At 33.9% G+C, this 26,418-nt stretch overlaps 1 protein-coding gene across 3 annotated transcripts in view; it reads left to right on the forward strand.

Moving 5' to 3' along the window:
* The first annotated feature begins 629 nt into the window (after positions 1–629).
* Positions 630–26,418, forward strand: part of ERGIC2 (ERGIC and golgi 2) — a 35,409-nt gene continuing 9,620 nt past the window's right edge. Inside the window, exons 1-9 of one of the 3 annotated variants that reach the window (XM_061204656.1) lie at positions 652–712; positions 8,042–8,106; positions 9,646–9,788; positions 11,309–11,417; positions 13,335–13,381; positions 14,154–14,224; positions 19,124–19,164; positions 23,416–23,517; positions 24,511–24,606. In XM_061204656.1, coding sequence (XP_061060639.1) covers positions 9,683–9,788; positions 11,309–11,417; positions 13,335–13,381; positions 14,154–14,224; positions 19,124–19,164; positions 23,416–23,517; positions 24,511–24,606 — 572 coding nt within the window. In that variant the 5' untranslated portion in view covers positions 652–712; positions 8,042–8,106; positions 9,646–9,682. Of the gene's footprint in view, positions 713–8,041; positions 8,107–9,645; positions 9,789–11,308; positions 11,418–13,334; positions 13,382–14,153; positions 14,225–19,123; positions 19,165–23,415; positions 23,518–24,510; positions 24,607–26,418 lie in introns of all 3 variants that reach the window. The other 2 variants (XM_061204658.1, XM_061204657.1) reach the window with 2 other exon arrangements.

The following is a 26,418-nucleotide window of genomic DNA, read 5'->3' on the forward strand; positions in this document are numbered from 1 at the left end:
CCTTTTTTTCCCAAAGTCCCCTCTGTTACCTCTTATAATATGAAGTGTTAGGGAAAAAAGGTGAATGAAGTATTAATTTTCTTTCTCAACAAATATTCGAGTGCATAGAAAAGTATTGGTGGTATAAGAATGAGGAAGACAGATGTGATTTCTTACGGAGCTTACCATCTAGAAGACAAGAAAAACATTTAACAAATAATTAAAAGCGTTACCTGTGCCTGGAAAGGAAAGTTTAAACGTTCTTGACAGAAGAAAATAAAGGGGCACAAAACGTGGTGCAGAGTTTGGAAGAGTAATACGGATAGGGCTCCAAATGTTAATTCCTGCGCCCAAGTATCTCATTCCTAACGAAGTACTATTAGAGGAGTTGAGATTCTTTCTGTGGTCTCTAAGTATCCGTTGGTAGGTAACAAATCTCTCCTTGGAGAAGTTAATTCCTTGCTAGCCACATGATCACAACTGAAATAAGTTTAAACCTCGATTCTGCTTAGCCACGCCCCTTTAACTTGGCTCACACCTCTTGATTCACAAAGCACTTCGTCAGCGAAAGGAATATCGCGAGAACTCTACACCGTTTCCCCCCACCCCCCAACCCCGCTGACGTTTTTAACGGTGGTAGTTGCTTTCGTTCTCGCGATATTTCCGGGTAAACGGGAGCCCGGGCGACCGGGCTTCTGTGAAACATGGCGGTCGGCTGGGACCGTAGCACAAGGTAAAATACTGAAACCTCGCTGGGTGCTGTTTTCTCGTTTGTTCCAGGGCTGTTCAGGGCATGAATGTGGTTAAAGGGGTGAGAGCCCGTCATAGCGTTGGCTCCCTGTCTTAATTCCTCTCTTCCGGAGAGCGGGCCGGACCGGGGAGCCGGTCTACCTCCCTTCCCCGTGGTCGTTACTGGCAGGACCCTGGGCAGCGCTGCGCCTGGAAGCTCCCCTTTTCCTGGTCCAGTGTCTCTCCGCTGTCTTCCAACTTGAAGGAGTTTAGCTGCGTCCCCATAGCTGCTGACCCTGGCCCATTGCTTCTCACAGTGCCCCGTGCCCCGGTGGCTCCTCCCGTCCGCAGGGGCGGAGGGTCCCGCGTTGTGAAGACCAGCCTGATCGTGTCCCGATCCTCCCGGGTGTCTGGCTCCCATCCCCATTCAGATACCAAATTCTTCGCAGCAAGTTGCGCTCTCTAAGAAAGACCGAGATCTTGGCCTCGCCTCGGGAGGGTCGCACGCCGCTTAGGAAATTGAGAAAGGGGCAGGGCAGGGTGAGATGCTGTAGGAGAGACAGGTCCGAGTGTCACTACTTTTCTGAAATCCTCAAAGAGTTAAGAAGCCCTTGTTAGATAACATGTCAGCTCGTGGTAGAGAATAGCCTTGGGTATTGGTAGTATATAGAATTAATAGGTCATTGTTTGAGAAAACACGTTCCAGTAACTTTTGTATTTAGGATTTAGTGCCCTCGAGACAACGCAAAATTACAAAATATCGGTTAAAATAATGCAAGACTGGCTTTCAGAATCAGTTAGAGATGAAGATACAGAAGCAGATAAAGATACAGTTAAAAACGGGATTTATTTATTTGTTTGCAGTTGTACTTAGGTATTTCATTGAACTCTGGTGTACAGCCATTATAAAGAAATGAATTAGGCTTATTCACTGAAGAATTCAGGACTTATGTTTGTTTACTTAATTTGTTTATTGATATCTCCAAATTGATGCAATTATTCCAGTTCTCTTAGAGGAAAAACATGAAAAAAAGAAATTTCATGGTTTTCTTCGGGGGGAGAACGTGGGGCGGAATTTCTTTCTTTTTGATGATGAACTTCAGTCACAACTGACTGCTGTAATTGTTTGAGGGTACAAATCATAAACATATATCAAGCTTGAAAGTCTCAGAGGAAATCAGTACTAGTTTGGAACAACAGCAACAAAAAAGAATTAGAAAAAATGATAAATTTCTTTGAGGATTAGTCATTTAATTGGAAGAAATAGTGAAACATTTTTAATAGAAGTTACTTTTTAGGCAGTCTGTGCGTGCTCCAAATCCTATTCAACAGTTTTTCTATATTTATTCTGATTCTGCCTCTTAATGTCATGATGGGTAAATTAACCTCTTTCTGTCTTAGTTTCCTTATCTGCAAAATGGGAATAATAATAATACCTAACTCAGAAAGTGAGTGGTGATGATCAAGTGAGCTAAAACATACAAAGCACCTAGAACAATGCCTGACATACAGTTAACTTTCATTAAATGTTAGCTCTTGTTATTTTTAAATTTTTGTTTTCTAACTTCTATACCTACTCACAAAATGTTGCCTTTGTTCTTAGTCAAAATATAGACTGAAGAAGACGCTTTTATAAGTAATTTCTTTGATTCCAAAATTGATTAAACTCTTCAGTCTATATGGTTAAAATGTCCTTAAACTCCATCTTCCAATTGCTTGCTTTCTTAAGCCGTTATCCTCTCTTAATTACTAAGGTACACATTCCTCCTTCTACTACTCCATGCAGTCTTACTTCAGTCTAGGTCAGTTCTAGGTCATTTCTGCCCTAGGTGCCTTGTTAACCCATTCTCCTTGCTTTTGGGGACCTTCGTTCTGTTGTCAATATATTTCATGTGTCTCTGACCTTTTCCTCACACTTTCCTTACTTGTTTAATTCAATTAATTTAATTCAGTTTTGTATGCTTTTATTGAGTAGTTACTGTAGTCAAACCATTCTTTGAGGAGGATGATGTTTGTCTTTGCTTCATCTCGCTACTAGGTACTTCCAAATTGTTGTGTTGCCATCACTCTATAGTCTCTTCTTTTAACTTTCATTCTATCAATTTATATAATCCTCAGTCTATTCATGTTATTATCACCTAACTTCAGATACTTTCCCACCTTCCTAAAGACTTTAACATAAACCTCAAATATCCTACAAGTCTTTGCATTTCTTTTGAGAATTAGAAACAGATATTTATCAAATGACTCATTTTTATCTTGATTAAAAACTGTGAGGTAACCATTATGTCTACGTCCCTCCTTTTAAAACAAAAGTATAAAAGAGAATTCTGAGAAGTTGAGGATCTTTTCAAATTTGTCACATAGCTGGTAAGTGCCTAGAAGTACCCCTAGTGTTTTTGATCACAGAAAACTCACATTTATACCATCTTACCTGGCTTCCAAGTAAACCTTTTTTTTTTAATCACTTGGAAGTTTATTAGATTTGTTTGAATTATGTTAGTGTAAATAATTTTAAAAACAAAATTTAACTCTGTTGTAAAAAGTTTTAAAGTAAAAAGAGTGAGTACTTTTTTGATATCTAGTGTTTGTAAAGTGAAACTAAGTTATCTTTCATAAAATTTATTGTATTCTAATGCAATATTGTCAAGTAGTTTAAAATTACATATAAGTTCTGGTTTTGCTTTTCGTTTCTGAAGTTCAGTGATAGCCTGGATAATATTTGTTCCATCTCCTTTCTCATTGTTATTAATGGCTTGTGTTAGTTTCATAGGACTGCCATAACAAATTACCAACTGGATGGCTTTAAAAAATAGAAATTTGTTCTCTTACAGTTCGGGAGCCTACAAGACTGAAATCAAGGTGTCAGCAGGGCCATACTCCCTCTGACAGCTCTAGGAAAGAAACCTTCCTTGTCTCTTCTAGCATCTGGGCAATCCTTGGCTCCTTGGCTTGTAGATACATCACTCTAATCTCTGCCTGTCTTCACATGGCATTCTCCCCTGTGTGTCTGTGTATCCTCACGTGGCCTTGTTATAAGGGCACCAATCATTGGATTTTGGGCCACCTTAATGCAGTATGGTCTCTTAACTAATTACATCTTTAAAAACCCAAATATTTCCAAATAAGACCCATTCACAGATACCAGGGGTTAGGACTTAAATGTATCCTTTTGGGAGACATAGTTCAACTCACAACAATGGCCATGTGTATTAACCAATTAAATATTTCTCATATTGTTAAATATCATTAAAAATAGAAGTTAGCTCATAAAGTGTGAGTAGCAGAAGATAAATTGTGTCTCCATTTTTGTTTGAAGAAGTAATTAAACTTAATTGAGCAGACCATAAAAGTGTCATGAATTCTATATTTTAATCTTGGCAAAGCATCTGATAGTTTCATTATATTCACGTGGACACAGATGATGAAATACTAGCTGTATGACATTACTTAGATTGAGTGTTGATAATGTGTCTCTGTGTTCCAGCATGAAAGGTGGTTTCTTATTTCTTATGCAGTTTTTCAAAGCATTGTCTTAGTTTTTATCAGTGACTTCCTGGAATTTGCTTGTTTTATTTTTTAGTATACACAACAGTTCAGGAGAGAAATTGAAGCTATGGTACTGGACTGGAGATTGTCAAAGTATGAAGAGCAACACCAACCAATGGGCAAAGGAATCTAGCATAATGGCTCCCAAATTTTGTTAACCAGTACAAAAAAATGTATAGAAAAAATCAGGGAAAGGGGCTGGACTTAAGGACTGATACAGAATTGCAGTTTTTAATTTTATTAAAGGAGGATATCCAAAAACAAAACAAACAAAAAGCTTTCTATCTACTTTTATCACTTCATAAAAGAAAGGACATTTGACACATTAAAAAAAAGGAAGGAAATAGTCTCAGAATAAAAGACAGATTTTTAAACTGAATAAATTTAACTTAAAAAAAAAATCCTATTTTGTCCTTGTTTTTTTCATTTAGGTACAGACTAGAAACTTTTGTAACAGAATGGCAGTTCTGTGGTTCTGGAAACCACTGATCTAGGGTCTTTCTAAATGCATTTTTGAAAATGTCTGACCGAGCTGGATGGAGAGGCAAATAGAGTGGGAATGGGAGCAGTGGAACTGGATGACTGGGAGGAATCCAAGGGATTGAGAACACAGGGAAAATGAAGAGTACATTCTTCCCTAGTGAGGAAATTAAAGAGCTGGAAGGATAATTGTTTCTGCTCAGAGAGGAAAATTGGTGATTTGGATATTAGAGGTGGAACAGTTTTAAAAGTTAAAAGAGGAGCCAAAGCATGGCCTTGTTCATGTGTGGCTTTGTATAGAATTAAGATGGAAGTCACTGGAGAATATCTGTTAGGCTTACATGGTAAAAGGATTATCATTTTGAATGAGTGCCCAAGAATGAGCGTCATAGTGTGGTGATGGAATGGGGAAGAAGAGAAGTACAGTGAATGATCCAGGTGCTGAAGTCATTAAGGAAATTCTAAATATATCCAGGTGTTAATGGAAGATGAATCAAGTGCTGAAGTGAGTTAGTGTACACACTGTGGGTTGGAGCATGGACTCTGGAACCAAGCTGCTTGGCAGTGAATCCAGTTTCTACCACCTGCTGTGTGGCCCTTGAAAATACTTGACTGGGGACTTCCCTGGTGGCGCAGTGGATAAGACTCCGCACTCCCAATGCAGGGGGCCCGGGTTCAATCCCTGGTCAGGGAACTAGATCCCACATGCATGCAGTAACTAAGAGTTCGCATGCCAAGGAGCCTGTGTGCTGCAACTAAGGAGTACAGGAGCCACAACTAAGGAGCTGGCGAGCCGCAACTAAGGAGCCCGCCTGCCACAACTAAGACCCGGTGCAACCAAATAAATAAATAAATATTTTTTAAAAAAAGAAAATACTTAACTGTTCTGTGCCTCAGTTTCCTTATCTATAAGTGAGAATAAAAATAGTATTTACTTTGTAGAGTCCTTTAGAGGATTAAATGAATTTAATATGTAAAGTGCTTCAAATAATACCTAGCACATAATATGAAAGCTATAATTCTATGTAGTATGTGTGTTTATTATTATTATTAGAAGATAGACTTGAAAAGGGAAGAGATGGTTGAGATATCGTGTTAAAACATGCTACTTCTTTACCTGTGAGTCTCAGAAATGAAGTATGATTCAAAGAGAATTACCACCAGGAGAATGTCATGTTTCATAAAGAGCAGGTAGAAGGATTGCTTTTAGAAAAACTGGAAGTTATTGGATGACTTGTTCATGTCAGAACAGTGGCTCTATAGAGTAGATTGGCAAGTTTTCGAGGTGGAACGAATTTCTTGGATGTAGGTTAATGCTGAGCTAACAGGAATGGGACCGGAGCAGCAGCAGAGTGGCAAGGTGCTCCACTGTAGAGTAGAGCTGTCTTAGCAGAAAGTGAGACACAGCCTGCTGTTGTCCAGCTTTCTATCCCGGGACGGGGGAGAGGCAATGAGAGTGCCCTATGCATGCCCTCGGGGTCAGGCCGTGGAATCGTGAAAACTAGGAATGGAAGAAGCCAGAAGCTGGGAAATAGCCAAGTGAGTGCACTGGTTAGATGATTAAGGGAGGAGTGCTGGATAGGTGAAGTGCTATATGAAGTGTTAGAGGGTTGGTAAAACTAGCTGCTTGCCATATCTTTATACTTACATATAATTTACAAGAAAGCATTTATAGAGCTCATTACAATATAGAAAGTTTAGGAAGTAAAATTCACAGTTTAATTCATTTGCTCAACAATGCTATACCTACTATGTGCCAACCACTGTTGTAGGTGCTAGGGATATACTGTAGTGAGCAAAACAAAAATTCTTCTTGTAGATCTTATATTTTTACATATTTACTTATCTAAGTATGAATGTTTTGATTGGAAAGCTGTGCTACCATGAGTTTTTCTGGGGAAATTTCCCACCTTCCTTCTTTCCTTCCCTCCATAAATAATTATCAGGTAACCTGCTGTGCATTGGAGATACAAAGATTAAGTTAGACATAGTTCCTGCCCTAAAATTACAATGGAGAAAGCAAAATTAAACAAGCAAGTATAAATAGTGTGATAAAGACACAATGTTCTAGGAGCCCATGCTATAACTCATATGTTTGAGGTCATAGAAGTTTGTTTTTTTTCCCCTGAGAGAGCTATTTAGACTGAGACTTGAAGAGTAAATAGGAGTTAGCCACATGTGGAGGTGGGGGATGGGGGGAAGGATATTTATAGTAGAGAGAATAGCATGTTTAAGGAATAGAAAGTGATTTAGTGTGGTTGGAACTAAGACTTTGAGGGATTGGGTTTTGAAGAGAGATAAGCAGGGCCTGTGTTTTGAGTGCTTTGTAAACCATGTTAGGATAGGGTCCAAACTCTTTAAATGTAATGGGAACCTATAAAAATATTTTAAAATAAAATTTATATGATCAGTTTTATGTATTAAAAATATTATTGATTGTAGTGTGGCGAGTGAATTGAAAGATTGAAGATTGAAGCAATGCAGAGATAGATTATGGCAGCTGAGACTAGGCTCCTACTAAGGAACTTCTCAATGGGCCTGGAAAAGAAATGACAGATTTGAGAGACATTTAGGAAGAGTTTAAGTCTAAGGATGCAACTTATGTTTCTAGCTTGTGCATTTGAGTGCATGTGTCATCATTAACGAATATAGGGACACAGGAGGAGAAACAGGTTTGGTAGGGTGAAGTATTTATTTTTAGACTTGTTTAGTCTGAATTGTCTCTGGAATGCCCTAATGAAAATGTAATAGAAGGCAAAAAGATATACATGTCTGCAGAAAGATTTGGACTGGGAACAAAGATTTGAGAGGAATCAACGTGTAGATAGAAATGGAAGGGATGGGAGATCACTTGGGGAAAGTGTGGAGGTTGGGAGGAGGGCCTAGTGCCCTCTGAGAGGAAGAAGAATCTGCAAAATAAGCCAAAGAAGGTCTTAGAGATAAAACAAAAAAATCAGGAGTATAGTATTACCTAAGCCAAGGTAAGAGACTGTTTCAAGAAGAAAAAGAAGTGATGAATAAGTGAGAAAATATATTTTCTCAGAAGCAAAATTGATTAAGGGCTAAAAAGTGTCCATTGGATTTGGTACTAAGCAAGTTGTTAATGACCTTGCTGAGAGCAAATTTAGTTGAGAGGCGAGGAAGTAGTCTCAGTATATGAATATGGACAACTCATACCTTTAAGTTTTGCTGTAGGTATGCAGCTGGAGATCTATGCAGTAGTTGGGGTTGGACTTGAGCTTAAGTGGAGAGTTTTGTCTTAAAGATAAGTGGCTTGAACATATTTATTATTTAACTCCTGTAGGAAAGAATGAGTATAAATTGAAAGATGGAAGAAGGATCAGTCTTGGTGCTGTTACTGCTAAGCAGGTACAGAAAATAAATTTGATTATTGAGTTGAACAAACTTGAGGAGCATGGCTTATGCTTAGTAAACACTCAGAAGCTTAATTTACAGATGAGAAGAGCAGTTTTATAACTGTCATGGGGATCAAACACTGTCATCTCTTGTCTACATGTTCTTTTTTTCCTTAGGAAAACCATATACATGAAAAGCAAAATTATATTCTGAAGGCCACTTTTGAGCATGGAATCAGCAAGGGGAGTTAGTTGGGTGTTTATAATGGCAAATGAAATCAATCCATTAATGCATTTAGCTTCATTTTAGGGCAATGGCTCCTTCATGGACTGATGAGTAGTGCCCCTGGTTAGGGCCTGCTCTCTTTTGGACAGTGTTCATGATTACTGCCAGTTTTTACTTCCCTGAGTCTCCTTTTTCTCCATGAATGCTCTTTCTGTGGTCTGTTCTTTCTGTATTAATCCTACTTAGATTTCAGACAAGTCTTTCTGCCTTCTTCTAGAGACATTCTTTTTCTTTTAGTGACTTTTGCAACCATTTAACTTATTATGTTATGTGTTGATTTTATCAATACAACTTTGATTTCTGGTAATGCTTGTAGTATCACCTATAATATTATTTATATAAATCAGTCATATAAAATTATATAAATATTTGAGATTTCAGTTATTTTTATGACTAGCATATTTTAGATGTAGTTGGCATATTGATCAAAAAGAGAATAGCAAGCAATTTTTAAATAATATTTTTATTATAAAAACAGATAATTTGGAAAGTCCATAATTTTGTAAAGAAGACAAAATCTTCCCATGGTCTACTTATAACATTTTGTGTATAGGCTTTCTGTTTGTTTCCCATATATCTTTTTCCCTGTCTCCCATAAAACTGGAATATGGCCTTCTGGTCTTTGCTTAATGTATTATGAGTATTTTCTTACATCATTAAATGTTTTCTTTTATAAGATTTTCAGTGTTTACATAGATTTAGAACTTTTAATTCACTGTAATTTGTATATTGGATATGAGGAGTTCGTTTCTATCTTCATTATTTAAAAATAGCCATACAAGAAATATCCTCATCAAATTTTTGTGCACAACACAGATATTTTCCTTCGGATACATTCCTAAAAAAGAAATTTACGTAGTCAGAAGAAGAGTGGTGAATATTTATATTCTTGTTAGCAGTGTATGAGCATGTCTGTTTTACTTCATTGTCATCCATTAATGGGAATGTATTATTTTTATATGTTTTGTTAATTTCATAGGAGAAAAACTTTCTTATTTTAATTTGTATATTCAAATATTACAAATGTGATTGAATTGCTTTTCACTTTTTTTGGCTATTTAATGTGTGTGTGTGTGTAAATTGCCTTTCATTAGTACTTTTTGTCAGGGTGGAAGTGGAGAAAAAAGAGATGTGGATAAGTGTTAAGCTTTTTTTTTTTCTCAAGGAGGAATGAGAATGTTACGTTGTTCCAAGGACATTTGTCAGTTATCTAAAAATAAAAGAAACCTTTTTGGAGGATTCATTTATTCATTTTTTATTCCTTAGCATGACTATATGAAAGAAGAAGAAGGTTTTCCTGAAGATGAGGCGACTGAATCGGAAGAAGACCTTAAGTTTGGTGAAAGAGTTGGATGCCTTTCCGAAAGTTCCTGACAGCTATGTAGAGACTTCAGCCAGTGGTGGTACAGGTGAGTATCAGTTCAAATTAAAACTCCTTCAGGAAATGCAACTTCTAAGTTATCAATCAAGAACATACAGAAATGTAGCCATGAGGAAGAACTCATCAGTGAACTGTGCAGTAACTTTATAGTTGGACTGTCCTCATGTCACACTATTTGCCTTAATTTTATTCTTATATATATTCTTTTTGGCATCCAACCCAGTGCAGTCTGTGCATTTAGCAGTGTTTATTAAAACATTACTGAACAAATTAATCCAGTTTTACTGCTTTGGTGCTCTTGAGTTATGTATACGTATATTAACGAGATTCTTATATGTAAATAGAATTGAAGTTATTTAATGAGGTTGAAACTGCCTCAGTCTGTTTTGGTTAAGAATAACTCAATTTAGACATTATAGACATTCACATTACTGAAGAGAGGCAGCATAGGGTAATAGTTAAGAGCTTAGACTTTGGAATCAGACTGTCTGGATTTAAATTCCACCTCTGCCCCTTCCTAACTACTTGATCTTGAGGAAGTTAATCTGTCTACGCTTTAGTTTCTTCTTCTATGAAATGGGGATGATATCAGTATTTACCAGGTAGAGTTGCAGTAGCAATTAAATAAATTAATATTTATAAAATGCTCAGAGCAGTGCCTGGTACAGATAGTAGTATTTGTTAAATAAATAAATAATGAAATATATCAGAAAAATATGCAACTGTAACAGTATTTACTATTATTTCTTTCCCCATGAAGAGCTGATAAGACAATATACTTCCCATAAGATTGACATTTCATTTTGTAAAATGTGTAATAAATTGCTTGCTATTTCTAATCTCTTGTGATTAACTTTTGTTAATGAAAATAATACAAGTTCTTGATGCACAATCCATTTTAAGTGTAGTTTGTCATAGTATATGATAGTGCTTTTTCTTTTTGTTAGATCTTTTACTTTTATAAATGAAGTGAAATACTTAGGAGCTTTCAAAGTAGAAAGAGTTTTATTAGAGATTTGGAGATGTTATTTGAGTTTCCGACACAGATTGTTGTGGCTTCTCAGGATCTAAGAAATTAAGCTAGTTTTTTTTGTTTTGTTTTGTTTTGTTTTTAATTGGACTATAGGCATGGATACATTTTTAATTATGAGGGGACTACTTTCAAATTTGTGTTGTAAAACTTATGCTTACTTTCATCATTTATCTTATCTGTGACACTGCTATATATAACAAGGTAAAAGTTTTATGTATTGTAGAATTTTGACAAATCTATTTAGTGAGAAATGTCCTTCATATTGAAGAAATAAAATGCTTTCTCACTAGTGCAAATGTTTGTGTTCATGTTTGTGTTCATTAAATCTTCATTTTTGAGCTGTTTTAGAAAAAAATTTATAATGACTATTTTAAGAAAAACCTTTTATTATATTCGTTCACATGGCAATCATATTAGGGTATTCTTTGCTAATTTTAATCTTACTTAAAATAGTTTTCTGCTGTTTACCTTTTAAAAATTGTTTTAATTCTTTCTTTTTTTTGTTGGTTTCTCAGTTTCTCTAATAGCATTTACCACTATGGCTTTATTAACTATAATGGAATTTTCAGTATATCAAGATACATGGATGAAGTATGAATATGAAGTAGACAAGGATTTTTCTAGGTAACTTTATTTTGAAATACCTTTAGATTTAAATTGCTCTGAAGGTAACATATTTAAAAAAAAAGTCTAACCTTTTATACTTGGTGTATTTTAATTCTGAAGAAATAGTACTGAAAAATCCTCATTAATTGTATGCATCAGGTAAAACATTTTAGAATAATTTGAATACTGGTTAAATTCTAAGAGAAACGTTCTCTGATTGAATGTGCATTTATTTAAAAAGGTTAGGAGAATATGTTCTTCCTTAGATGTTGAAATGACGGAAATTTTTGATGTTTTGAAATTGTTTACTCTTTAGATTTTGAAATATCTTACTCATCTGTGTGAGCTGGAAAATAAATTGTCTAAGGTTACATTGTTTATGCTTATAGCTTGATTGTTGTAAATTGTGTATAAACTATATTTTAAGGTAAACAACATCACTTTTAAACCTTTAAAATATTAGTACCTTAATTAGGAGACAAAATATACTTTATTTTAATTTTTTTGTATTATTTGGATTTTTTAATTGATTGAAGATAACAGGTTTATCATACTTAGATTGCACTAGATAGCAGGAAACATTTACTTCTCAATTTCAATCCCAGCTCTGCCATTTAGGGAACTTACTAAATCTATTTCTGCATGTGCTTCAGTTTCCTTTTCTGTAAAATGGGAATAATAATTATAGTACTTTCCTCTTCAGGTCAGTGAGAATTCAGTCAGTCAACATTTGTAATAGTTGCTGTGTAACCTTGGGCAAGTCATATAACCGACTTCTTTTGGGCCTCAGTTTCTTGATCTATAACATCAGTGTTATTCTTAATGCCATTAGCTTTTAAGGAATTTGTTGTTTTTCTTGTTTTGGTTTTAGCACCAATGAAATAATTTTGATTCTTTCCAAATGAAGTCATGTAGTTCACCACATAAGTGTAGTGGGGATGCCCAGAAGCCTGTCTACTTGGCCTCATCCTCTTCCTATAAAATCTCCTGAGCCTAAACCCCAGGGTTATTTGGAACACAGTTTGAACTCCAGACTACTTTAAGACTCTGTGAAGTTCTAAGAATCTGTACTCCCTATTGAAACCAGATGAAAATTATTAGAGTGAAAAAAAGTTTTGATAGGAAGCACAGGACAGGACTGATCCTGATTGTACTCATTCTGTTATTCATGGCGCTGATTCTGATATTTGAAAATTAATTTGATTTGAACTAAGCATTTGAAAATAAGGCATTGGTTGAGCCTTTTTAAAAGGCCATGCAAAGCTTTAAGAATCAGGTTTTTTTTTTTCTTCTGGTAATTTGGCTACATTTATCTTGAGTCACACACACCTAGTTTCCAATATGCCACTTCAGTGGTTATGTGGTCTTAAGCCAGGCATTTATTTAAACTGCCGTAAACACCATTGGCTTATTTGTAGAACTGAAGCTATCTACATGGTCCATGGTAAAGAATAGGTCCATGGTAAAGAATAAAGGTCCATGGTAAAGAATAAAGAGGATAGTATTTGTAGGACATCAGGTACAATGCCTGATATATGGTATTTATTTGGTAAATAAGGAGAGAAAGGCTTTCAATTCCTAACTTTTGATTTTGAAAGTTTTGTATTGTTTAATGGCATAGTCTATGTAAGGTTTATGTAAACAGAGGTTAATACTTTTCTCTGAGTTGCTTGGACTTACTAATTGTAGAATTGCCATTAAAATGAAGGATACTGTGTTAAAAACTTGTGAAATCAGAAAGGCTTTTGGAATAATTACAAAATAGAATTTTTACTTTTAAAGTGCCTTTGTTTTGCCCATATGAATGCTATCCAAGTTCTAATTGACATATTTTATTCTGTATGAAGTCCAAGTTTTTCATAGATCAGTTGATTTATATTGCTCATGTTTTGTTGATCAATTGGTAGGTTCTAATGTTTCCTTTTTGTCTTTTAGCAAATTGAGAATCAATATAGATATTACTGTTGCCATGAAGTGTCAGTGTAAGTACATGTTTAACCTGATGATTGCATATATAGATTATGGTTTAAACAGTTGCTAGTAAAAAGTAAAAGCCACTGGTTGTTTTAACTTTATTTTTCCTTTATGATATCTTAATTTAAGAATACAAATTGTTTTTCTCCCCAGCTTGTATTCTTTAAATTTCTTCTCCATAAAGAGATTTAACTTTCACATTAGTATAATTAAAATGAAAGAAAATTGGAGGAAATTTTTATAAATCGAAGTTCTAGTTTAGGGATATCCTGTATTTCTTTCTTGTTTGGCGTACCGGTTTTTACACCCACATTCCAGAAACATATCCTTTTCACAGTTTCAATTTACTACCCTTTACTTTTACTTTTGCATATTAAAATACAGATCCAAATCTTTTAAGTTAATGGTGATGTTACCCTTTTCTGTTTTCTTCGCTGGCTTCACTTAATTATACTGGTAGAAGTGGAAAAATGTTAATATGCTAGATAGATAATGTTTGAGTCAGTATAGTTCTCAAAAATGAAGATGCTTTTTCATCTTAAATTGTGTCTTAAATTACTGCTGGAAAAATAGAGACCAAGAATTCAGTAGTTCAGACAAAATTTTTTAAAGTGTGAAATCATTTTATCCAATTAAGGAAATTAATTTCTAAAAGATTTCATCTAAGAACAACCTTAAATCTCTTTTCCTTTTCCATTTATTTTTTCTTATGTTAGTGGTTAGTGGATATAGTTTGACTCTCAGCATAAAATATAAAACTTCTAATTCTTTTTTATGCAGATATTGGAGCAGATGTATTGGATTTAGCAGAAACAATGGTTGCATCTGCAGATGGTCTAGTTTATGAACCAGTAAGTTTGATTTACATGTTCTTTTAAATAGTATGCTTTGAGGAATTGTTCCCTTGAAGACAGTTTTGATATTTGCTTTTAATTTTGTCTGAGCTAGTTTTTAAAAAATATATTTTCTTAATTCAAAAGTAGTATACAACATTGTAAATCAGCTATACTTCAATAAAAAATAAATGAAACAAAAACAAAACAAATAAACAGAAGTACTCCATATTCTTTGTAAACATTTATGGGGAAGAAAAAATTATATCTAATTACCAAATTATATCTAATACCAAAGCCTTGTTAGCATTCTGGATAAGCCTCTATAATCTTATACTTATTTTATATTTTTTGTTAATGCTTCCTAACAGTTCCCTTTTCTCTTTTATACAGTTGCTATAGTGATGAAATTTTCTTCTTTTCTTCTAATGATTTGGAAATTCTGTGTCTTATTTGCATTCTTCTTTTACCCAATTTAAGTTCTTAAAAACATTTGAGCTATATTTCTCTTGTAATCAAGAATGAAGCATTATCTAAGAGGAGAAATTTCATATGCATTTACTTCTTCCTCTCTCCTTCACACCTCCATTTCCCAGACCTAGTGAAATACTGACATTCTCTTATTGTTTTCATAGCACAAGTTGTGTGTAATAAAATTAATTTGTCAGAAAACACCATCACATTACAGGGGCAGGTATCACATTACAGGGGTAGGTGATAACAGGTCATGATCAGAACTAGCCCTAAAGAAGCTTTAGAGAACAAAGCATGGAACTCCCAGCTTCTCTGCCTTGCTGACTGCTCTGTTGGCATTGTGGTACTTATGTTTACCCATGCATTCTTGAGTTGTTTTGTTTACCATTGACAGTTGTGAACCCTCTTTAAACAAAATTGCAAAGTGAAGACTAAAGGTGATGGAGGAGGATTAGAAGTAACTGAATGTGTGGAGGAGAAAAAAAGGAAGCTCTTAGGTCAGTTTTGATTACCAAATTATTTTTAGTTTACATGAACAAAATATATTTATGCCTTTTGATACACACTTTTTAAATAAAATTTTCTAAAGAAAAAGTAACTTGTTACTGCCACTCTGAACCACCCTACTTCCTAACTCCTGTATTGCCACTCAAAAAATTGATATCAGTAATTTTTAATGAGGTTAGGAACCTTACAAATTCAGGTACCATGTTATTGCATGTTAAACTATTATCTGGAAATTTAGATCTAGATGGTTATTATCAGACACTAACATTTGCATTCTATTTCATACTATTTTAGGAATAATGATTCAACTTTATGTTTTATTGCTTTTATTTTCTACCCTTCTTAGTTTCTTTATTTTTGTTTATCGTTTTGTGAGGGACTTTTTGTGACTTCCTTATCAAGCAAGAATATGTGGGTTATGTTTTATGACAGACTGCCTATGTCATTCTGTTCTTAATACATGTAAGGTTGGCTGAGGATAGAATTCTTGCTTTATGGTGTTTTACACTCAAAACTTTATAGACATTCCTTTATTGCCTTCTGACATAATTTTTTTTTTCTTTGCAGGTAACATATTTATCTACTTATATGCTTTTTTCTTTTACTTTTGAAATTCAAATATTTATCCTATATATCCAAGTGTGGATCCCCTTTAGTTATTTTTGGCTTTTGATGGTATTAATGATCTGAAGTTTTAAGTGTTTTTTGCTTGTTTGTTTGCTTTAATGATGTTCAGAGTAATGGTTTTACCTCTTTTTTAAAATTCTTATCAAGTGATGTTGAATTTCATGGAGTGGTTCTCAATATTTTTATCAATTCTTGCATAAGATGCATATTTTGAACTTTGCCTGTGAGTTCTGGGAGATGACCTTGATCCAGCAGGATCAATCTTTTTTTTTCAATGCCTTCATTATGTTTTAAAATTCAGTGATTATATTTTCCACCTCTGATATATTGCAGATCACTCCATTTTTTTCTGTCTTCATGATGTTAAATCTCATTGAGAAATAATTAGAAAAACTTCACTTTTCTTCTTCTTTTTAGAAATGGTATCACAGAGGAAAATTAGCCCTCGGACCTCAGATTTACCACTTCTTTCAAATTAATGAATCTTTTTGTCTATCTAGCTATCTATTTTCTTGTTCATCTTTAGGATGGGAAAATAAATGGCCAGTTAACTGACTGAGAGTTGAGATAGACTGTTGAGTTATGTCGGTTCCCTTTCCCTCCCTGCCCCCACTTTTTTTTTTTCCAGACCTAAATGAAAGGAGAAGGATATATAGTTTAGATATACTGTGTTTCTTCTAAGCAAAATTAGAGCTTCAGATGCTTTTGAAAAGAAAGCAGGAAGTCACATTGGGTTCAGGATGGCAGAGTGGTTCACCACGGCACCCCAAATTTCCTTTTCTGTATTTGTTTTGACAGGTTAAATTTAGCTAGGGTAATTCCTTTTTTCTTTAACTGGTGTGACTGTCCTCATTAGCAGCCAGCTGTAGCAGTATTTTTGCTTAATTTAGAATACAGTCCAGGTCACGTGTAATCTGGGAATAATAATGCTGTGGAATGCCCTTTGTGATGTGGTCTCTGGCACTCGATTGAACTGCTAGAAGTCTTCTTAGGATGGTGACTGTCTCTTCCTCAAGTGTCTTGTTATCTTTTATCACCTGTTTTCCTCTGTTACTCTGAACTGGGGATTTACTGCTTTCATGGATTTTCCTGTCCCATGAAATAAATTATGTGTTGGGCTCTTTTCTCAATTTAGTCTCCCTTGTATGCTGTTTTGCATAAGTTTTTGATAATTTCCAGCATATGGATGCTAATTTAAAATGATTTAAAATAATGATACAGTTTGTATCCTCATTTTTCTGTTTCTTTGGACATTGTGAGAATTTGAGGAGATAATCATCTTGAACTTATCCTCTAAAATTTATTTATGCTGTTTTTCTAGTATTCTCTCCATACTGAGTGTCTGTCACTCCCACTCTCTTCACGTTTAAGTCTCTGATTTTTTTAATAAATATTTTTTCTGGACAACTTGTCTCTTCAGCTAGATTCTAAGCTCCTGAAAAGCAATTACTTTATTTTTTCTTCTTTATAGCTCACAAAATGTAAAGCATAATGAATTGCAGGTATTAGGCACTGATGAATATGTCAGAATTATGTAATTGTGGCAAGATCTTTGATTATTCCATTGTAACAGTTTCTGCCATTTCTTTCAATCATTTGTGGAATAGGAAAGTTTTATTTTAATTTAACTGTCATGAACTAAAAGTCATGTCTTAGCCAGAAAGTTAGAAACTTAAAAATATGTAATTGTATATTTTTATCAGTAATTTTTAAAACGTTTAACAGTGTTTCGTAAGTATTCCTTCCCTTGTCCTAATTTATATTAAAATATTTAAGAATTATTATTAATGTAAAATTATTTGAGATAATTTTTACTTGTTTTTAAATTTTCACTCATTCTTTTCATATGCAGTCTGAATATTAAAAACTTAATTCTAATAATTTTACTGGTTTCTAAACCATGATCACACAATATGCTATGATAGCTACTATTTATTTAAAGAAAATAACTACTTTTAGGGATGTGAGAAAGTGAGGAATCTGACATAGTTGGGTTTATATACTGACCTTCATTATCTGTGATTTTTGAAAAAATTTTTTAATCTTTTGAGTTCTTTTTTATATATAAAAAGGAGAGAATAATAACAAACTCACAAGGTTGTTACGAAGGTTAAGTGAGATAATGATTTAAGTAGCATAGTGCCGAGCACAAAGTAGGCCACTCAGTAGTTCTTTACCCGCCGTGTTAAGCGCTATACCGAGCAGTTTGGGGAAGTCAAAGGGAGAATCACATAGTCCCTGCTGTCAGTAGTTTTATTCACAAGGTAACTGGGGAGCAGTTGCATGTAGCCTCATCTGTTTGCCATGGTGTGTTTTATAGCATTTTCTTTGTGTGCTGTGGTGTGAAAAAGGTTGGGAAGCAAGGTATAGACAAGTTCAGCAGGAGGAGTAATCAAAGTAATTTCATTGTAATCATTAACCTAGAGCAAATGGTGTATAGAATTTAGACTGACATTAGGGTCACAATTACAGGAGAGGAAGGTTCCAGGTTGATATAATTAAATAACCAAAGGCACAGAGGTAGAACTGTCTGATGCAATGAGGGGTTAAAGAGAGGATTTATAGTGAGAGAGTAGTAGGTTAGGGCATGATTGTGGAGGGATCATTAATAATATTGATAAGTTAGAAAGTAGAATTAATATGCCTTGTTATAAATTGCCTTTATAAAAAGCAAAAGTGGACTTTTTGTTGGAAAATTAAATTGTGGATATTGCCACAAACTGTGAGAAGCTTGCCTTTTTTCCTCTGATTCTACAAAGTCGCTAAGTTTGTCTTTGAATTGGTGAACATAGTGCCTAGATAAAATTTCTTGAATTATTCTTTCTTGATTAATACATTTGGGAATTATAGTGACATTGTTAGGTCATTTCAAAACTTTTTGATTTTATCATGGTATTTTCCTGGCAAGAATATGGGCTTTGGATGCTTGAAATATTATACTTAAGCTGTATGTCTTTTTCATTTCTTCTTCTCTTTTAAATACTTAAGTTTCATGCTGGCATCATTTAAATGATTTTAAGTCTTAAAATATCATTTTGTACATGTGATAGATTGCATTGTATCCATTCCTATAAATGTAGATAACTGTAATAGAAAAATATTCGCAATTAGTGAAACTTCTTTATACTACTTTTGAGTAAAATTTTAAATTTTTCAGTTTGACTTATGGAAGATTAAATGTAAATAATGAATACTTGTTTTTAATGTTATTATAAATTTGTTCCTTGGTCAAAGAAAATTTTTAAAAATTATGATATAAGAGCCAAGAGAAATTGACAGTGCTAGTGATTATGTTTTCCTTTATTTCAGGCAATATTTGATCTTTCACCACAGCAAAAAGAGTGGCAGAGGTAATAAGTAAACAAAGTATTGTGGTCCATGGAAATTAGATCATGCTTTGTCTCTTTTGTCTACTGCAAATTATTCATAGATTAATATATTTCTCTAGGCATTTCTTTGGATGAAATATTAGCAGAATATAGTATATAATATAATCTTTACACTTTCAAAGATTTTATCAGATCTTAGGAAAGTCATATAATCTTTAATGCACTTTGAATCATAAATACATTTTAGTTTTCATTTAAAATTGTATTAACTATTTAAAAAATTTTAAAAGCAATATATGATCATATTTGAATATAAAGGATATAAAGTGAAAGTAAAAGCCTCCTCATCATTCTCTAAACCTAGTGCCACTGACTGGTGGTAATAACCAGAGTTAAATTTCTTGTGTAGCCTGCTAGAAATATTCTGTTTGTGTGTAATTTTCTACATGTTTCCATATTTGCTTATGTTATTTTTTTCCTAATACAAATGGGGTCATTCTATACATTTGTTTTATAACTTTCTTTTTCCAACCTAACCTCATATTTTGGACATCTTCCCACTTAAGTACATATAGTGGTACCTTTTATGGATAAGCTATAATTTATTTAATCAGATACTTATCGATGGGCATTTAGATTGCTTGCAGGATTCTAATATCAATGCTCAGTGAAAATTCTTGAATCTAATTCCTTGTGTGAATGTGTATATATATATATATATATATATATATATATATATATATATATCCCTTATGTACTTGAGTGAATATATGTATATGTATATAAAGTTTCTAGAAATGAAATTTATCTTTTAGAGTATATTTAATGTTTTGCTAAGTTCTCATCACAAGGAAAAAAATTTGTAATGGTGAGGTGGTGGTTGTTAACTAAACTTATGATGGTAATCATTTCACATATATACATCTGTCAAATCATATATTTATACCTTAATCTTATACAATGTTATATATTAGTAAAACTGGAAAAAAATTTTGATAGATAATACCAAACATCTTCCCTAAATAGTTTCATTTATATTCCAAAGCTATCAGTATGTGAGAGTACTTGTTTCTATACAACCTCACCAACAGTGGGTATAACCAGACTTTTTTTATTTTTGCCAATTTGATTGGTGAAAACTGGTATTGCACTTGTTTTAGTTAACATTTCTTTGTAAACCAATTGAATATCTGTGGATTTTTTTTTCCCGTTTGTATTTTTGTGTGTGTGAAACTGCTTGCTCATGCCGTATGCCCATTTTGCTTGGTTGTTGGTTTTTTTCTTAATAACTTTAAATAATTTTTTGGTTGTTTTGTTTTGTTTTGTTTGTTTTTTGGCTGCATTGGGTCTTTGTTGCTATGCGAGGGCTTTCTCTAGTTGTGGCGAGCGGGGGTGGGGGGGCTGCTCTTCATTGCGGTGCCGGGCTTCTCATTGCAGTGGCTTCTCTTGTTGCGGAGCACGGGCTCTAGGCACACGGGCTTCAGTAGCTGTGGCTTATGGGCTCTAGAGTGGAGCGCAGGCTCAGTAGTTGTGGCACACGGGCTTAGTTGCTCCGTGGCATGTGACATCTTCCTGGACCAGGGCTCGAACCTGTGTCCCCTGCATTGGCAGGTGGATTCTTAACCACTGCGCCACCAGGGAAGCCCGATTTTTTGTATATTAAAGAAATTAGTTCTTTGTTATAAATGGTTACCCCATCCCCATTCTTTTCTTTCTTTTTGTTTTCTAGACTATGTCTTATGCTTAAAAAGGCATTACCTAATTTAAGATTATTACAAAAAAATTTTTTTAACCATTTTTTTTTTTTTTTCTTTCTAGTCCCTAAATACATTTCAAAGGCCTTTCTCTTTTAATTTCCACTTTCACCATTTGGAGAGCTTTTAAAATTAAAGTTGAAACGAATGTGTCGAACAAAATAACTGAATATTAGGTGTCTCTGGGCTTCTAGCGCTTTTAGTAGAGAGCCATCCAGAGATGAAATACATTACTTTATTCCAGAAATGTTAAAGTGAGAAGTCTCCTTTCATCTAGAATTTTATTTAGTGTTCAAGACCAGTAGTAAGTGAGAGAAGAGATTGTGTTTTTACTGTTAAAATGATAGACATTTTCCATTGTAGTAGAATTTTCTACATCCTTTTATATATGGAATATAAGCTCGGGTATTTATTGGTATATTTGAGGCAGAAGTTATACACGTACACACACACACACACACACACACACACACACACACACACAGAGTTTGGTGTCATCAACCTCTTTTCCCACTGCCCAGCGCTAAAACTTGAACTCTGGAAACAGAAGACACACAGTTTGGTGTCATCAACCTCTTTTCCCACTGACCAAGCAATAAAAGTTGAACTCTGGAAATACAAGACATGCAGAAATATGAAGCTTTCAATTTCTGTTAGCATTAGATCTAAAGATTTTAAGTCTTTGTACATGTAAATCTGAAGATGGGATCTGGCTTCTTGAAGCTTCCTAGATTATCATGTTCTGCTTCTAAACAAATATTCTTGAATGGACTAGAGATGCCTAAGGCCTAACAACCTGAATAATGTGCATACCAAAACGTTCTTTACCTATAGAATTTGCCAAAAGATATTTAAGTTTTCTTTCAATTGTTCTGCTTTCTTAAAATATTTAGGATCCCAATTAATCTCTTTCCTTTATTAAAAGGAAATCTCAAACCCTGGACATAGCCTTCCTGATTACTGTTTTTTATTTCTACTAAATTTACAGTATAAAAATGACTTTTTATTTTAAATAGGGCTGTTACCAGTGTTCTTAGTGGGTGATGCATACGTATTTTATCTTTATCTCTCACTTGCACTTCTAAAAAATGTTTACTATATCATTATGATGGGATGTGAAATATATTCTGATTTACATTTGCTTCTTCTTTAAGTTCCTATGTTTGTTAATAATTTTTCCAAGTTATTTATGTGTATGTATGTGTATATAAATATATAAAGACTTTTTAAGAGTAGTTTTAGGTTTACAGCAAAACTGAGTGAGAAGTACAGAGTACCCAAATACCCCCTGCCCCCACCCGTGTACAGCCTCCATTGTTATCAATACCCCACACCAGAGTGGTACATTTCTTACAATCTATGCACCTACATGAACACATCATTATTGCCCAGAGTCCATAGTTTACGTTAAAGTTCACTCTTGGAGATGTACACTCTGTGAGTTTTAACAAATACATAATGACATGTACTCACCATTACAGTACCTGTAGTTTTACTGGCCTGAAAATTCCCAGTTTTGTCTATTCATCCCTCCTTTCCCTCTGGGTGTAAATTTTGTACTTGCTGAGTTTGAACTCTGATACAGGTGACTTTGGATGTTAGTTATATAAAGATATAGATTAAAGGATATAAAATAGGATTATATCTAAAGATACAAAGTTATTGCTGAAAATGTTAGAAATATTAGAGAGAAGAAATACTTTTATTCTTGGTTTTGTTCTTCAGAATAAGTAATTTCATGAGTTATTGTAAATGTAACAATTTTGTAAAAAAAAAATCTTCAAGCAACTAATGTGTTTTTAGTGGCTAAGTATATTTAAAAAGAAAATCTAAGCGTGAGTTCTCAAATGTATACTTTGTTCTCTATAATCCTATACCTTATATGCTGATATTCTTTTTAAAAATTATAGGTAGAATATAATATTTCGTTTAGAATGGTCTTGTCAAAGTTCAGGTTTCTTTGGAAAAGGCAGACACTAGGTGATATTAAATGTCACTGTGGCCTGGTTTGTAATGAGAATTGGATGCTCCTGTGTGGATTTAACCCCCAGTAATCTGCCCCTTTAAATCCATCAGATCTATTATGTGGCCTCTTATTTGTCTCATTCTTTGTATCTATAACACTTTATTCAATGCCCAACAAAAACTAAGAATTTTGTTATTGCTGCATGCATGCATGAAAGATGAATTTAGATATTCAGGTTAACAGAAGTTCTTTCTTGGTGACCCTGATTCCACCAATAATGGACATGTAATTAGGGTCCACACGTTCATTACTGATGGAATTAGACAGACATAAGGAGCCCAGCTGTTAGACCTCTAGCCATACTCCCTCACTTTTCCTGCTTTCAAGAAAATGACCAAAGAATACTTAGGACTTTATTTTAGAATAAAGTTATGTAATAATAAATGTATGGCTTAGCTAAGTCAACTACCTGTGTTATTTTTAAAATAGTGTTGGCTTTCTCTGTGTGTCTTACTGTATTTTTTAACTATTGCTTGTTTGTTTTGTATTTAGGATGCTACAGCTGATTCAGAGTAGACTGCAAGAAGAACATTCACTTCAAGATGTGATATTTAAAAGTGCTTTTAAAAGTACATCAACAGCACTTCCACCAAGGTGGGAGATTTTGTGAGACTATTTATTAAGAATTTACTGTGACATAATTTTAGTATTGGTTTATTCTTCTGAATCTTATATTTCTTAGAGAAAATGTAATCATTCTGTATGATGAGATGTCTTTTTTTTTTTTTTTTTGGCCGCACCGTGCGGCATATGGGATCTTAGTTCCCCAACCAGGGATTGAACCCGCGCCCCCTGCAGTGGAAGCGCGGAGTCTTAACCACTGGACCACCAGGGAAGTCTCAAGATGTCTTTTTTACTCTTAAATTTATGGCCTGTGATATTGATCAGGATTATCCCAAATATTATTTTCATTTAATTTTTCTCTTTTATGTGTGTATGGTGTACCTTCATATAAAATTGTACTAGGTTTTAAGAACAAATTAATTTCATTTACCATTATGAGGATGTATAAACTTTGGTTAGGACTTTCATGTTTTTATTTCACTTTTGTCTCTTTTATAGATTAGAAGAGCTGATATTTGGAAATGCTATAATCATGAAAATGATCATTTAAATTTAAAACTAAACAGAGGTTTTACATTTGCTTAGGAAGAAAATGTTAATGTCTATTTGAAGTTAAGTGGCCTGCCCTTCCCTTACTCATTCTTTTTCCCAACCCTTCCTGTCCCCTAAAGTACCAGAAACATGATAAAAGCATGTCTTTGTTGGACTAGTAATTCTTTACTTTAATTTTTCTTCTTTCATTAGACTTAGTCCTCTGGTTAAATTTGAATAATCTTGAAATTTTATATTTGTGTAAATAAAATATATATATATAATAATTATGTAAGTTTTTTCATTTTGTAGATGTTTTTTAATAAATGTGTAGACTTCAAAAAACTGCTATTCTACTTTTGACATTTAGAACATTACCTAAAAATTGATCTTTAGGGATTTTTTTTCCCCCTCTATAAAATTTTCTCACCAGAAATATGGTGACTTTATTGAATATGCTGTAAGTAATTCTAATATATCTTGTTGTAACAGGGAAGATGATTCATCACAGCCTCCAGATGCTTGCAGAATTCGTGGTCATCTATATGTCAATAAAGTAGCAGGGAATTTTCACATAACTGTGGGCAAGTATGTTCTTTTCACTTACTGCAAATACTTTAAACAAGTTGGCAGTTTGGTTAAAAGTAAATTCTTTGTTAATCAAATAATATATAACTAACCACTAGAGAACTCTTAAAATGTATATTTTTGATGTCTTCAGCCTTCAACCTCAGGATAGAGAAGACTACTAACTTTAAAAACTACTGCTTCAAAACAAAAGAAGAACAGTCATGTCATATTTCATATATTAAAGTATATAAGCTGTAGGTAGATATGAATTAAAACCTTCAGCTTGCCAAGTTTTAGTAGCCAGAAAGCTCTTACCTAGACATTTCATTAATTTGTTCATTTTGTTGGATATTAGGTTTTTGTTTTGTTTTTCCTTTTGGTGATCCTCATCAAAATATAATCCCTGACCAGTACGAGACAAGTATTTTGATGTAGTTAGAAATGTGTCTGGGATAAAGTTAAATTAGGTAAATGTTAAGGAAAAATATCAGACCACCTGCCTTCATGAGCAGAACCCAGCACAGAAACTGTCATATAATAAACACTTGGTAAATTCCTGAATGAATAAATAGATTCTCTAATTATCTCCTCTCTCTTTCTCTGCTTTTTCCCTCCCTTCCTTCCTTCTACCTGGACTTGCAAAGCTGAACAATTCTTCATTGCAAAAGACATTTTTTCAGTACTTGCTATTTGCAAAGTACCATGCTAGATACTAAAGATGAAACAGCGAAAAACAGAGAAAGCGTTTTTGCCCTTATCATGCTGACATTCTATGAGAGAATCTGAATTTTAAACAGTGAATTACACTAATAATTATTTAATTATAGTGGTATTGAAGTTATAAAGGAAAACTATGTATGGCTGATAAGAAACTATATAACAAGGTACCTGACCTACTCTGCAAGTCAGTGGAGGTTTTATTGAGGAAAACCTTGGAACACTAATGGATGATTAGGAATTTTATATATAAAAGGAGAGAATGGCATCTAGACTGAGGGAAAGGCCATAAAACAGGACAGAGCATGGCTGGAGATTTTTTAAATATATAGAGACAGTGTTAGACTTCTATGCAAAATTATTTCAGTGTTTACAGTGATCAGATCAAATCAAGCATTTGCTTTGTCTTTGCTTTTGTTTTGTTCTTTTGGCCGTGCCACATGGGTTGTAAGATCTTACTTCCTCAACCAGGGGTTAAACCCGGGCCCTCGGCAGTGAAAGTGCTGAGTCCTAACCACTGGGCTGCCAGGGAATTCCCTGCTTTGTCTTTGTTATCCCACTCTTCTTAACTTTCATGTTTTGTTGTTTTGTTGCTGTTGCCAGGACCTATTCTCTCCATCCCCAACCTGTAGATGGGAACCTTAGAATTTCTTGGTATCATATAGTCAACAAATAATAGTTGGCTCAAAGAAATTTAGAAGGTTTTATTGCACTTCTGGATACAAACAATATCCTACTCCAAAACTAACTGAAAGAGGGAAACGTTGACAGATATTGTAAGAACTTCTATATTTTGGCCTTTGTTCTCAATTTCACTTACCTCTCCATGTGATAACTCATATTATCAATAAGAGAGGCCAAATGGAAAAGCATTTGGTTTGTATCCTATCCTTATCCTATCTGGGATTTTGAAAATAGAGAATGTCAACTCTAAACCCCAGTAAAGCAAAATGTTATCTCCCAGCAAAAATACCTGGATTCCAAAAAAGTACTCAATTACTACTATTATAATTTGAATTTCATTAACAAGTTTGTGAAAATTTGTTTTCTCTCTTGTTATGTAACTACATAATATCTTCAGTTTTGCATCTTGGCCCACAAAACCTGAAATAT

This window comes from Eubalaena glacialis, chromosome 11, assembly GCF_028564815.1.
Source record: "Eubalaena glacialis isolate mEubGla1 chromosome 11, mEubGla1.1.hap2.+ XY, whole genome shotgun sequence".
Lineage (NCBI taxonomy): Eukaryota > Metazoa > Chordata > Mammalia > Artiodactyla > Balaenidae > Eubalaena > Eubalaena glacialis.